This window comes from Enoplosus armatus, chromosome 9 (assembly GCF_043641665.1).
Source record: "Enoplosus armatus isolate fEnoArm2 chromosome 9, fEnoArm2.hap1, whole genome shotgun sequence".
Taxonomy (NCBI): domain Eukaryota; kingdom Metazoa; phylum Chordata; class Actinopteri; order Centrarchiformes; family Enoplosidae; genus Enoplosus; species Enoplosus armatus.
In genome coordinates this window covers 10,149,110-10,163,010 of record NC_092188.1, presented here as the reverse complement: position 1 = coordinate 10,163,010, position 13,901 = coordinate 10,149,110, and the positions used below count along the sequence as shown (strand labels likewise).

Below are 13,901 nucleotides of genomic sequence, written 5' to 3'. Positions count from 1 at the left end.
TTTGAAAGACGCGCCTTGCTTTGTCTCTCGGCGGGCGTGGGTAATAAATGAAGGTAAATGAGAAAGAGCGAAAGTGTGTGTGTGTGTGTGTGTGTTGGGGGGTTAAAGGGAGGGAACTGAGAACATATACCTCTAAACATAAACATCCTGCATACAACAGAGGCAGCTTCTGGTTGGACCGAAAGATTTTTCAAAGTAGGTTCAGGGTGCGTGAAACAAAAGAAATGGATGGATTGTATTGTCTTGCTGCAAAACAATGAAAGCTATAAATGAATTACTCATGTGCCAAATTCTTTTTAAGGGCATCATGGTTTTTATGAGTTTTGAACATTTTAACATTAGCTCACATAATGATCAAAGTCGAACCATTCTTTTGGTACAAGGCAATAAAGAAATCTTATTGGGGAGGCAGATTACACAACACAGATCTTACAAAATAGTAATGAGTGACCACAAATGAGAGGAGGAGTGTTTGTCGTGATTTGTAACCTTGGGAGTTTTTCACAGACGTCAGTAAACTGAGCCAACTGGCTGGAACTTTCCAAACACTTAAGACTCATCCAGTCACTGGCCCCTCCACTTTGCTTTTCCCGGATTATTTAATAACAACTTCCAGATACTCAAGAGATTCTCACCTTGATCCACAGTGGGATCGCCATCGACCCCTCCTGCTATTCAGCCTTTCCACCTAGCTAGTCCCCCCACCTTCTCAGGGGCCCCAAGATTTGGTGGAGCCATAGGCGTTCCCAGACCTCGGAGGCCCTGACACCTACTTCGTCCTCTGATCTGGGTTTTCCCAAACTGTGTCAGGCTGGGAGCAGAACTGTAATCGACCTCCCTCACCCTACGCGTGTGCTTGAATGGCCAGCCAGCTGACCGACCACAGTGTGTGGATAAATCTCACTCATAAGCCTTTGAACCATTAGATGCTGTCATCCGTCCTTGCCAAATCAGGATATGTATTATTTTGCTCTCGTCTTTTCTTTGCTCTGTCTGTTTTAGCTCTGGCCCAGCCTGCTCACTCAGTGGCACTGCATGCAGGCATCCTGCTTTCCCATGACTCCCCTCACCCTCTCATGCACTCTGTGGTTTGGGGAATTCACCGTTTCCCAGGGTGGCTGTTTTTGGAGTTCATCTGTGTGTGCATGTGCGCAAGCTTGTGTTAACCATCTGTACTGTATGAGCATGTCATTAACACAGTCTATATGTTATACATCATCTGGAACAAATTTATCTAATATATCCTATGATTGTGTGGTGCCCCAAAATATTTAGAGTGATTCATGTGTATGTGCGTCTGCATGCTCTGGGCGACCTCACATCATATTGCATTACTCTGACGGTGCACAAAGCCTAATGTCTCTGCACATTTGATCTTGTGTGCATGTGTCTTTTCTGGACTTCAAGAGGCTGATCACATGCCAAACTATATGTAACCACTTCCCACCCAGCTCTCTGGGTTTGACCACAGTTGACCAAGGTCATCTCAGTCACACATGAACGCTCACATGCACTACCACCACTCTCTTGGACTGTCTGTGTGTGTGTGTGTGGTGGAGTAGTACAGTATGGCCAGACATGGCTCTGCATTTAACCCGTAGTCAGGGGCAGAAACCGGGTGTAGGAAATGCCAAGTCATACTTTCCGAAACCCACCCGCCCACACCCTGCACACGCGCACACAAACACTCACACACAGCCATACCGTGCAGACACACATGACCACAGTCACAAACAGACTTTCTTTCCAGTGCGTGAACTCACATCTGTTTCCTGACAACAATAATAGCCACAGATCAGGCGGGTAGAGGCCCAGCTAACAGGTGTCTGCTCTTTGGCAGTCATGAAGAAACAACCTGATGATGACCAAGGAGTGTCACCAGTAAAAATACAGCTTTCACAAGGTGAAAATGGCCTGACCACACACTTACTCGTGCATGTAACAACACTGTTATGTTACTGGGCTGTACTCAGCTTTTTCATCAAAGTTAATTAAAGGACAGTTATTTTCCACTACAGCTTGCATGATTAGGACTTTGCAGTTAAGTATAGGCCTATATTTGTCTTCACATCAGGTGAGATATGCCTCTTTCCCACACACATTAACATTGTACAAACATCCTGTGGTGTTTATCTGTGGCACGTACTGACATCGTCTGAGGTTAGCAGTAGGTAGATGCGCAATGTGAGCGTGAGGGCTGCTAACCATATTAAGGTTAGCCTCAGGCTGGGGCTGTGTGCATTTCCCCACTTAGTCACATAAACTGCCATTCACCTGCAAACCACATGCATTCTTGAGTCAGAATACCTATGCATATATTTAGTGTGCTGTTAAAATCGGCTATGCAGATTAGTTTTGAAACACTAATATCAAAGTAGATTTACATTTGTGCGGTTGAATCATAATGAATAATGAAATTGTATTTCCTGCATTTTCCGGCACTAACCTATTTAGTTAACAGCCAACACATACTACTTATTACCAATATTAAAGAGTGCAGAATTTGGTATTCTTATAGTAAAACATAACAAAGAAAACCACAATGAAAGAACAAGAAAGCTGAAGAAAAGGGAGGGAGCGCTGTTTTTGCAGACTCATGGACCCACATACTGTTGGCGAAGAAGAGCAATGACAGTCAAAGAGCGCAGACAGATAAAAGCGGAGAAATTCTGCAGATTCACCCTAAACCACACGTACTTCCTATACAGTTACTGTATATCCTCCTACACATCTGTTTCACAAACAAATGAGTGCAACACATACACACACACCATTTACTGTGTTAGAAAACACACATTTTGCATAAATATTTTATTTCAAAATATTACAAATGATCATGACTGAAGCTTCATGATGTCATTTTTGAGTAATTAATTAAACGACCATTTGTTTTATGAAAATGGAGAACTTTAGTACTTTATATGATAAAAAGGTAAAAATATACTTAAAATAAAAAGAACAACACATATGCTAAATAAATACTGGAATAAATAACAGATATTCAATAAATTATAACAAATATCCAAACATCTCCTTCAGCAGAGACAGTTTGCAATTTTGTCTTCTTTACCTTTAGGCACTCAATACCACATTTTTCTCTCTTCAGTCCATCATCACTCAATCACAGGTCTTTGTAAAACACCTTAGTGAGGGGGTGTCCCAGAAAGCCTCTCTCTGGAGTCTCCAGCTTCCTCTCCTCATCTTCTTCTTCATCAGTCCCCTCCCCAAGTTGCTGATAGCCCAGCTTCCTGAAAAAGGCCTCCCCCAGCTTGGAGGGGTAGGGGATGTGTGCGTACACTCTGTGAGCACCGGTCTCCCTCTCTCTCTGCTCCAGACTCTGGACAAGCAGCCGACCCAGGCCCTCCCTGCGGTACCAGCAGCCCGTCACCAACCTGCAGATCCTCCTGATGTCCGGTCGATTCTCGCTTTCTCGGAAGATGCAGCCAAGGATGTCACCCTCGCAGTCTGCCACCCAGACCTGCCCCGCTGCCTGTTCCCTCTCTGGGGTGACCTTCTCTGTTGACATTTCCTTGTCCTTGTCCTTGTCTTTGGGTGCAATTCTGCGCCTTGGCTGAGTAAAAGAAATAAGATTATTTTGGCTGCAACATTTGGTCACTAGAATTGAGTGAAAACTACCCAAAACACTAAGAATTTTAGTAAACTAACCCTTTTAGTCACGGTTGTCTTGCCACTAATCCTACAGTAGGGATTCTGCAGTGTCTCATCCTGTGTCCCTCTGTAGCTGCTACCCACATAGTCCCAGTAGGGGCGGCTGCTGCCCAGAACCCCTGTGGACCGCGGCATGGTGATTTTGAGAAACACAATTAGCAGGAAGACAGGAATAGCAAGGGCCAGGATAAAGGAATGGACAAGGCAGCGCAGTATTGAGGAGAAAACAGCCAGGACAAAGAGACAGAGCGGCCGAGTGAGGATGTGGAGGATGAGACGGTTTTCTGTGCCCTCACAGCCCTCCTGGAGAGACATTAATGAGAAGAGAGGAAAAAAAATCAGCACAAGCCTCTCAAGGAAAAGAGTAAATTCCAACCTGTCTAAAACTATATGTAATTCTTTCGTACAAACCTTGATGAGGGCTTTGACCACCTCTATGTCGTCCTCCCTCATCCTCCTCATCACCACCTGATCCAGGTCCACCCTCACCATGGTTAGGCTTTATGCTCAAACAGCAGGATTGCTTCACCACTGTTTCTACAAACAGCCTATCGCAAACTCCCCACATCCACTCTGTGTGCACAGGGAGCCTACAAAAACACATTTAAAGAAGAGTACATGAACAGAAGGTCATTTTTTTAGTAAAACAGGCGACAGAGAAATGCAACTTTGGGATGTTTGATACTAAATCATGCAGATAACTGATACTGTTATAGACTGACAGTCAGGTTAGTGCCTTATTGCGTCATCTATAAAATGACAGTCCTGTAGTTGAAATGGGTCAGTGTTTATATTATGCAATGCAGTAGACTTCGCCTACAGCGAGCCAGTAGTTGCAATGTAACATCGCACCCACGCTGGCTCCAAACAACAAAGACAGATGGGGATTATAGAGGATTTGTAGCATGCACGTGTCTCCATCATTCTGTACTTGTATAATGCACGCCATTCTAGCGTTCATCTGCACGTTTGACAGTGATCATCAAAGACACAGTCGAAAGCGAAAAGACCTTGTTCAAATCCTTATATGGCTATTACGAAGTGCTGCTATCTGTCCTGACACATTTAGACCCTCTACTCCTGCTCCTGCTCTACACCCCCATTTCCGCTTACCTTCTGCACCACGCAGCTCAAATTAAACTGAAAACGGGAAACACGCGTTGTATTTACCTCTCAGTTTGTAGTGAAGTCCGTGCAGCTTTGGCACGTTTGGTTGAATGACCAGAGTCGTTTCTTGCGGAAAGGCGCAATTCTGAAAACAAATATACTCTCTTTTATGTTCCGTTACACGTTCTCAATGTCCGACCTACGCCATGTGCGTACGCATAATCCGCACTGCGCAAAGGCTACGTGAATGGCAAACGCAACGCAACAGCGTAAACAGCGCTCCAAACGAAAGGACCTTTTTATGTTTTGTTTTTGAAAAAGGAAAAACTCAAACTACAAGAAGTACAAGCAGGCAAAAAATCAAATAACGAAAGGTATTGACAGATTTATTAATAATTAACTACTCTTTACTATTAACATTATGAAGAAAGTGGGCCATGTACAACATTTATTCACAAAAACGTATTTACTTAATAAACAAACTGCCAATGACAGTATCATTTAAACTAATATATTTAGGAATATTCCAAGGTCCATGTACAGCCTATTTGAATGTATAACATTTCTAGTATGTGGCACCATGGGATTACAAGACAGTACTCATCTAACTGCATGTTCTCCCTCAGTTCCAGGAGAACTCAAACTGACTAAAGTGCTAACACACTGAGCCCACTAACAGTGAGGCACTCACTCACATACACACACACTTCCTTCTTCTCTAACAAGCACACTAGTTTTAGTTAGAGAACTGTATCTCTTTAGGGTTAGGCATAGGTCCATTTCTTATTGTGTCTTCAGTTGATGTCTGTACCTCTGTATCGTCTGTAGAGTTGTGTTCCTTTACAGACTTTTCCTCTGCTGTTACACTCTCGTATTTCACCTCACTGCTTTGTGACATCTCCCCATCCCCTCCTCTCTGCATTCTTCCTTCTCTTAAGCTACTGGTGCTGACCTCAATTATGACGATTTCCTCCCCACTTTCCAGCTGAAATATATTTTCCATGGCCCCTCCACCCTCAGTAACCCTACTACTTGCAGCATTGCAACCTGTCCCTCCTTCTCCCATCACCCCCCCTTCACCTTCTATCAGGGCTATCATCTGCATACCCTCCTCAGTTCCCTGCTCCATCTTGGTCTCACCTCCAAGTTCAAACACCACCTCCTGCCCATCAAGTGGCACCAAACCTTGGGTAGGTGTGCAGGAAAGCTGCAGGCTGGTTTCTTGCCCTTGGCTGAAGGTAGCACTAGATGGACCGCTGTCCTGTGCCTCAGTGTGGAAGTGAAGGACATAAGACTCTCCCTGGCTGCCTTCTTCTCCTGTCTGTCTCTCTCCCTGCTTTTCTCCACCCCATTCATGCAGAAGTGACATCATCCCTCCCTTATCTCCCCCCTTTTCTCCTTCACCTTGCCCATTTGTCTTGAACTGCAACACAAGAGATTTTCCCTCCCCACCCATCCCTCCATCCACGGCCTCTCCAGATGCATCCCCTTCAAACTGCAACACATATGACTCCCCACCCTCCTCGATATTCATCCCCTCCTTTGCCCGTCCTTCATTATCAAAACATAACACAAACTGTTTCCCTGTCATGGTTTCCCCTGTCCTTATTTGCCCCACAGTGGTATGAGTGTTCCTTTCTGGAGTAGCAGGGACAGGAGTAGAAACCGCAACAGTGGTGGCTGGTGTAACCATGGTAACAGTTGATCCTGCGGTGCCCACTGTGGGGGCTACAGTGGTGGAAGATGAAAGAATTGGGACAGTGCAAGATGTTGACAGGGGACAGTAGGACACTGTGGATACAGGTGATGATGATGACTCTGTGGTAATAGTCTGTGTGACACAGGTCACATTACAGTTTGTTACTGACAGAGCTCCACCTGCAGTCTGACTGACAGGAGTTGCAGCAGATTTTTGAAGAGTAGTTTTTGGTTTTTGTCCCCGTCTGCCCCGCGCTGTCCGTGTGCTTTTCCCTAATATGGGCTTGGTCAATAGGGAGTTGGCTGAAAGAGTTTGTGTTGGCGTGGCAACAGGAGTGTTTGCATTGTTATTATTGTTGGTGATTATGATCCTGGTCTGCTGTTGTTGCTGTGATATGGTCGGAAACTGGGCCAACTGAGTCTGTGTTTGGTTTAGGACGGGCTGGAGTGCTTGGATCGTCTGAAGCACAGGGAGGGTCTGAGGCTCCAGAGCTGGTGGAGGGTTGTTTGCTGTGGGGACGAGAATCAAGCTGGACTGGCTGCCATTGTTGGAGGGGCACTGTAGAAGGAAGAAGTTTTGGGGCTGGGATGGAGGTGGTGGTGGAGGAGGAGGTGGAGGGGCTGGTGGAGGACATGACAGAGGAATGAGCTGCAAGCCGCTGGCTGTCTGAATCATAAAGTAGTTCTGGGAGGTATTAGGGGGAATATTAAGTGCTGGCTGGGACACAATCAGACTGCCATGGTTTCCTGAGGCTTCCAGGGTGATGGGGTTGAGCAGGGTTGTGGTGGTTGTTACTCCCCCAACACTGGCTTTCACAGCCACTCCATCTTTACTTCCACTACCAGGGCAGGGCAAGGGAACACCACTGCCATGGGTACGGATGTGCCTCTGCAAGTAAGAGTGCATGACAAACTCCTTCGAGCAGTATGGGCATTTGAAGTCCTTGCTGGAAGAGTGAGTGCGAAGGTGGAGTTGAAGGTTGGAGGAGTGTGTAAAGCTTTTATTGCAGTGTGTGCACTGAAAGGGTCTCTCACCAGAATGGGTGCGTTCATGCTGCTCAGAGAAATAACAACAAGAGAAGAGGGGAGACAAATGAAGAAAACGGTTAATGAGATAAGACTGATCTGTTCAATGCAAACAGCTAAGAATCTACATGAACTCATAGCTGAACCTTAACAGGCTGTACTGACCTGTTTGAGGTTTGACGTCTGGGAGAAAGACTTTGAGCAAATGGAGCAGGTATGAGGCCGCAGTCCAGAGTGCATCTGACTGTGTCTACGCAGGCAGCTGGTGTTCTTGAAAGACTTGCCACACTCCTTGCACACATATGGCCTCTCGCCAGTGTGCTGCCGCAAGTGGTACTGGTAGTGAGAGCTCCATTTGAAAGTGAGAGGGCAGTGAGGGCACTGGAATGCCCGAACACCTGTGTGTACCTGAGTAAGGTGAAAGTGGAAAATTTACACTTTACACTTTTTGGCATTATGTTTCAATTTTTCAGTACAAAAGTATCTGCTGGGCAGTTTGTGGTGGTTATTACATATGTAAATACGGTTTAAGTGTTCATTGTAGTAAGTAAAACTTAAAGAATGCAATTAAATCCATTGTTTCCATTTAATTGTTTTTCCAATAAGACCAAAATGCAGCCAACGATGCAATCAGAAGTTACAACTAAAGTGTAGTGCAATAACAACCACTTAGTCAGAAGAAAGTTGTAACTACAGAGTGTTATTATAGTGTTTATTGCTTTTTGGATTTGTCTGTTGCATTCATCTGCGGGCGTGTGAACCATACTAGACAGCTGCAGTTCCTGTGAACTAGAGAAATCTTAAGTTCTGCTGTGACAAAAATGATAAAATTTAGCTCCCAAATGATGGATCTCTCATTTGGAAAATGTACTTGTGTGTATGTTCCTTACAACAAAAGAGTGAGTCTTACCCTCTGATGGATTGAAAGCAGTGACGACCTCTTGAAGCTCTTTCCACACTCAGTACAGCGGTATGGCCTTTCCCCAGTGTGATCCCTCATGTGGTACTTTAGACCTGACGAACCTTTGAAGGCTTTTCCACACTCTGAACAGCGGTATGGCCTCTCTGTATGAAAAGTAAAGAACAACCAAATTCAAATTGAAGGAAAAATAAAGATCAAGTTCCTTGGTAGCTATAAATGTATTAAACAAACAATTTGATATTGGATACAGTATGGCTAGCTTTGCACCAGTGCAGGGGGGAAGCATATTATACCAAAACACATGAGCAGATTGCTTGGCTCATACTTCCTATTGTGTAGTCAAATCTCCAATGTCAAAATGCAGTTTTCTGTCTGTTCTGCTATGAAAACGTCTTTACCTCCAGCAGGAGTGCTCTTGCTGGCTCCTGCCTTTTTGGGGGCTTTGGTCGGTTTGGTTGGTTGTTCCTCTTGCTCCTCACCAACGGCAATGATGTTGACATGGATCTCCCTCTGGCCTTCCTGCTGCTTATCAGCCTGGCTGGGAGAGGAGGGAAGGGGGAGAGACAGGGAAAGGGAAGGAGGGCACACTATCTCAGCCTCTGCCTCAGCCAGGAGACGCTGCTCAGGGGTATGGGAGTGTTGGTGGGTGAGAAGTGAGGAGAGAAGGGGGAAGGAGCGGTCGCAGGCGGAGCAGCTGAACTGGGAGCGGGACTGTGATGAGAGAGAGTGCATCTAGACAAACAAAAGTGGACCACAGGAGGCAGAGATTATTTTAAGACAGATAAATCTCAGTGCTCAATAGTACAGTGCTGTAACTTGTATAATAGTGTAAGTAGAAGAGCAATTAAAACAGTCATTCTCACCAGTGACACGTGTCTATTGAGGCCTCCACTGGTCTTAAAGGTCTTATTGCAGTAGCCACATGACAGCCCTGCCCATGTGGTTCTGGCGTCTGGCTGAATGGTCTCAGAGCTCTGAGTCACCTCGGTGAAGCTCTGCAGCAGGTCAAACTGGGCCTGGGTGGTGCCCACATTCTGAGGACAAACCAAAGGAAGTAATACATATAAAAAAAAAAAAAAAAACACATCTTAAGATTGAACTCAAGGACTCTAGGGTAGGAAGGTATTCTTTGAGATCAATTAAAATTTGATTATATAGACAGATGAGTGTTTGTCTTGACCCTACATATACTGTACATCACATCAACTTATTACCAACTTAATAATCACACTGAATTGCCATTGTTTCACTTCATCCACTTAGCCTGACGTTGTGTTGATGTTAGCTTGGTTTGTTTTCCTTAAACCAGCAAGTGGTGTATCAATCATGCTAATGTAATTTTCAGCTGACACAGAAACTGCTAGGAGCAGTGTTTGTCACACTGATTAAAGAAATATGTTGATCTGTGAATCAATGTGCATCTCATCGCCATTTTTCTCTCTTTGTAGGAAGTCCCCATTTCTAATCCCACCTACTAACTTCTGATTGGTCAATTGTTTCTCTGACCAATGGATACAGTCGTCAATGAGCGCAACACCAGATGTAATAGAATTGCTGAACTAATCTGAAAGGTGGGTGGCGATACAGAGGTCTGGAACCAGGCTACATACAACCCCGTGACCTGATTCACCATCTAAACACTGTAATTCCCTTTACTTAAGGGTTTTATTCTTCTTTTCTTACATTTATCCATTTGATCCGATCACTTACTGCATTGCTGCCATCTGCTCCTTCTGTCAGTCCAAGGAGCACTTCTGTCGTGTGTCCATTTTCAGCAACTGTCGTAGTCTCAACCACTTCCTCAAAATCAGCCAGCAGGTGACCAGCTCCCACCAGTCCATCCCCAACCTCCATCCCTCCCCCAGGACCCGCCTCTCCACTAGCCCCGTGTTCCTCTGGAGGCATGTGGATGGCCTGGTGCTCCTCTAGCTCTGTCCGTGTGCCAAAGGTGTGGCTGCAGCTGCCACAGCTGTATAACAGCACACTAGCCCCGGTGTCTGTGCTCAGGTGAACCTCTGTCCCGATGGCCCTAGATGCACACATGCTGTCCCCAGAGGAGGTGAGGGTGAGCTGGGGGAGAAGGCTTGGATTCTGGCCGGACGAGGTGGTTGACAAGAACACTTCTTCCATCCCCACCCCCACTCCATCAGCTCCTTCCTGGCTCACAAATCCCACCATGTCCGTTAACATGGACGATGTCACTTCCTCTGCCCCTACCACCATCCCCACTACCTCATTTCCCTTCCTTGCGTCTTCTCCCCTCTTTCCCTCCTTCCCTCCTGCGTTGAGGTTGGAGTGTGAGTTCTTGTGCAGGGCCAGGTTTGATGAATGTGTGAAGCTGCGTCCACACTCACTGCAGATGTAGGGCTTCTCACCTGTATGTATCCTCATGTGCTGCCTCAGGTTGGTAGACTGAGTGAAGGATTTGTTACACACTGAGCAGGTGTAAGGCTTGAGACCAAGATGGACATTCTTGTGTCGCCGCAGACTGCTTGAGTTCTTGAAAGCCTTGGGGCAGGTGTCACAGGGGTATGGACACTCTCCAGTGTGCTGGCGCAGGTGATACTGGTAATGAGAACTCCATTTAAAGGTCAGGGGGCAATAGGGGCACAAGAAGGTACGCAGTCCAGTGTGGACACTCTGATGGACCTGGAGATAGACACAGATAGAGATGGGAAATCTCTCTTTCATTTGTAAGCATTTCCCTTTCCCAGACAAAATGAATTTGACATCTCACCTGGAGCAGAGAGGAGCGTTTGAAGGCTTTACCACAGTCCTGACATTTGTAAGGCTTCTCCCCTGAGTGAGACCTGCAAAAGAAAAGTAACTATTCAGCAAGATAGTACAATTAATTATATACAGTAATTACAGGTGTGACACATAATCAGTATAGAAATGAACATTGCATTGTTTTTATTAAAAAGGTATAGATGATGGATTTTACATAGTCCACACTACTTTGTGTTTCCTGTTTTTCCTAAATTTGGACAGATTTCCAGTCTTTGCTCCAGATATTTCCCTTTGAAAGTATTTTGTTCTCTGGCTGTTTAAGGTACAATCACAATACACTTCTGCCCTGCGGATATCAGAAATACTTTGTTGATCCCCGGGGGGAAATTATACAGTACCGTGTTGTGTTAAAATGGATGGTAGGAAGGATGGTAAAGAGAATTTTATGAAGGGTACCGTTGGTGGTAGAGCAGAGCAGAGGAGCCCTTGAAGGCCTTGGGGCAGAGGTTGCAGCGGTATGGTCTCTCATTGTTGTGGCTCCGCTGGTGGTGGGTCAGTCTGGATGACCACCTGAAGCTCTTCCCACAGTCCATACACTGGAAGGGATGGTCTGACTGCTCGGGCTGCTGGGCTGGGCCTGGCACGGACGACGTCACCATGTCCAAAACCACCTCTTCTCCACTCTCTACTACTCCCTTGTCTCCATCCACCAGCTCCCCCCTGTCCCTATCGTCCTCACCATCCTCTCCCGAACCGAGAAGGGATGGGAAAGGAGAGAGGGAGGCGGTGGACTGAGGCGGTAAGAGTTCTGCTTGAACCACTAAGGCCACTGAGTTAGCCATTACCAGAGCAAGCTGGTAGAATTTGGGGGTATTCCTTGGCAGTAGGCGTGGATCAGTTTTGGTGCAGTATCATGGTTTTTCTTTCACCTTCCCTTCATCCATGTTCTTTGTCTTTCATAAATTCCGTCACTGTCAGTCTCTGGAAACAGGTGTCATCCCAGGTAGACAGTTCAGGACAGGTCTGACATAAAATGTATATAAATACAGTATTATAACTTGGTAACTCCTGGTAAGAATGTCCCCTTTAAATTCCAACCCCTGCTTCCCCTCCTCCCCCCGTCTATGAAGCTAGTCCCCCCCCTCCCTGCTGTCTTTCCTCTGGCCGTCAGTCCGTTTCTGTCCGTCCCCGCAGTGCGGTGCTTACAACCAATACACACACAGAGGCTACAGCTAAATTACACATTAAGCTACTTTATAAGTGTATCCTAATGTAACCGGTCGGCTGTGGAAGCCGACAGACAACACACACAGAAAATATCAGTTTTTACAGTATCAACAAAAACAGCTACTGGCCTTCATTTAAAGCTAATCTCGCCCTCGTCAATGCGGTATAGCGCCGTTAAACTGCTCGATAAGGATGCGCATGAATACATGTTGAAGCAGTACTCACCGAGGGTCTTTAACTCATCTTAAAGCTATATTGTTGATATTATGAAAAGGAACTGGGTACCGCAGTGCTAATCCACACAACCTTAACAATAAACACAGCACAAACTAACAGCAGTTCTCCACCCGATGCCGCCTTCTAAGAACAGCGACGGCGATTGGCTGCTTGCCTCAATAGATGAGCTACTACCATTGGTCAGGAACTTCAACAGACAGATTGACGTGTTTAACTCTCACTTTAAAATATTTTTAACATTCAAATTTGACGGGAAGCGCTTATCATGGATGTATATACATTTCACCGTCTTCAAAAATAATTTAAAAAGCTTTATTCACAATAGATATTTATCCGTTCTATTCTGTTTCTTGCGCACAGACTTCTGGGTAACGTAGTATGTGTGTGTCTGCCCTAACTCCCATCTGTCACAGTTTAAATAGCTGGTTAGCTGGACTATGGCTGTCAAAGATACACTCAAATCCATTGTGCACATTCTTTAGTATTTATTTCACCAAGGCACATATTTCACATTGAGGCCAATCAGTGTGTGGAAGAGGCATCTTGATGTTACAACAATAATTTAAACATGATGGTATAGTAATAGTAAATAAGAATAAAAACTGTATAAAAGTACAAAAAGACAGGAGACTTGCTCCACTGCAGCACAAAATAAATAGTTCCACCACGTTACTTAAATAAATAGTCAATACTGTAACAAATACTAGAATAGGAATGGACAAAAATTATAGTGATAAAATTGGTAAAGTAATCTACATTATATTGTAGAAAACAACATAATACATAAAAGCACTGTATACAACAATTTACATTCTTGTACACTTATGTACACCTGTACAGAACATAGTGTCACAATACATAGTATTTTAAGGCTTTGGTGTTTAACTAAAAGAAACAAACTTTTCTATCCCAAAGCACAGGTTCAAAATCAGCCATCTAACTCATCTGAGAGGCTAATCCTAACAAGTTTGTGCAAAGAATCTAATCAGGTCCATCAGTGCTCAGCAACAGGGCACATTCAAACAACTTTACCACAACGTTAAATATGCCTCCTCATGCAAAATGCGAGAAACAGGCATTGAAAATAGAAACTCTGCCTGTGGTACAAAAGAAAATATTCACTTCTCTTCGGCTATAAATGCAATTATTAATTAATAATTAATTAACATGGCTAGAAGATAACATTACCATCTTCTAAAATGTTTACTTTAAGGGCACTGTAAGTGAGAGATAGTGAAAACCTTGGCTGTCCCAAATGTATGCTACATCTACTGGAAGAATTATT

General features: G+C 44.8%; 1 protein-coding gene across 1 annotated transcript; it reads right to left on the bottom strand.

Moving 5' to 3' along the window:
- Positions 1-2,985: 2,985 nt before the first annotated feature.
- Positions 2,986-4,169, bottom strand: nat14 (N-acetyltransferase 14 (GCN5-related, putative)). Its single transcript, XM_070912610.1, has 3 exons — positions 4,081-4,169; positions 3,667-3,972; positions 2,986-3,571 (listed from the first exon to the last, which is right to left on the bottom strand). Exons 1-3 carry the CDS (start codon positions 4,159-4,161, stop codon positions 3,122-3,124), a joined length of 837 nt encoding a protein of 278 aa, XP_070768711.1. The 5' UTR covers positions 4,162-4,169; the 3' UTR covers positions 2,986-3,121.
- Positions 4,170-13,901: the final 9,732 nt, after the last annotated feature.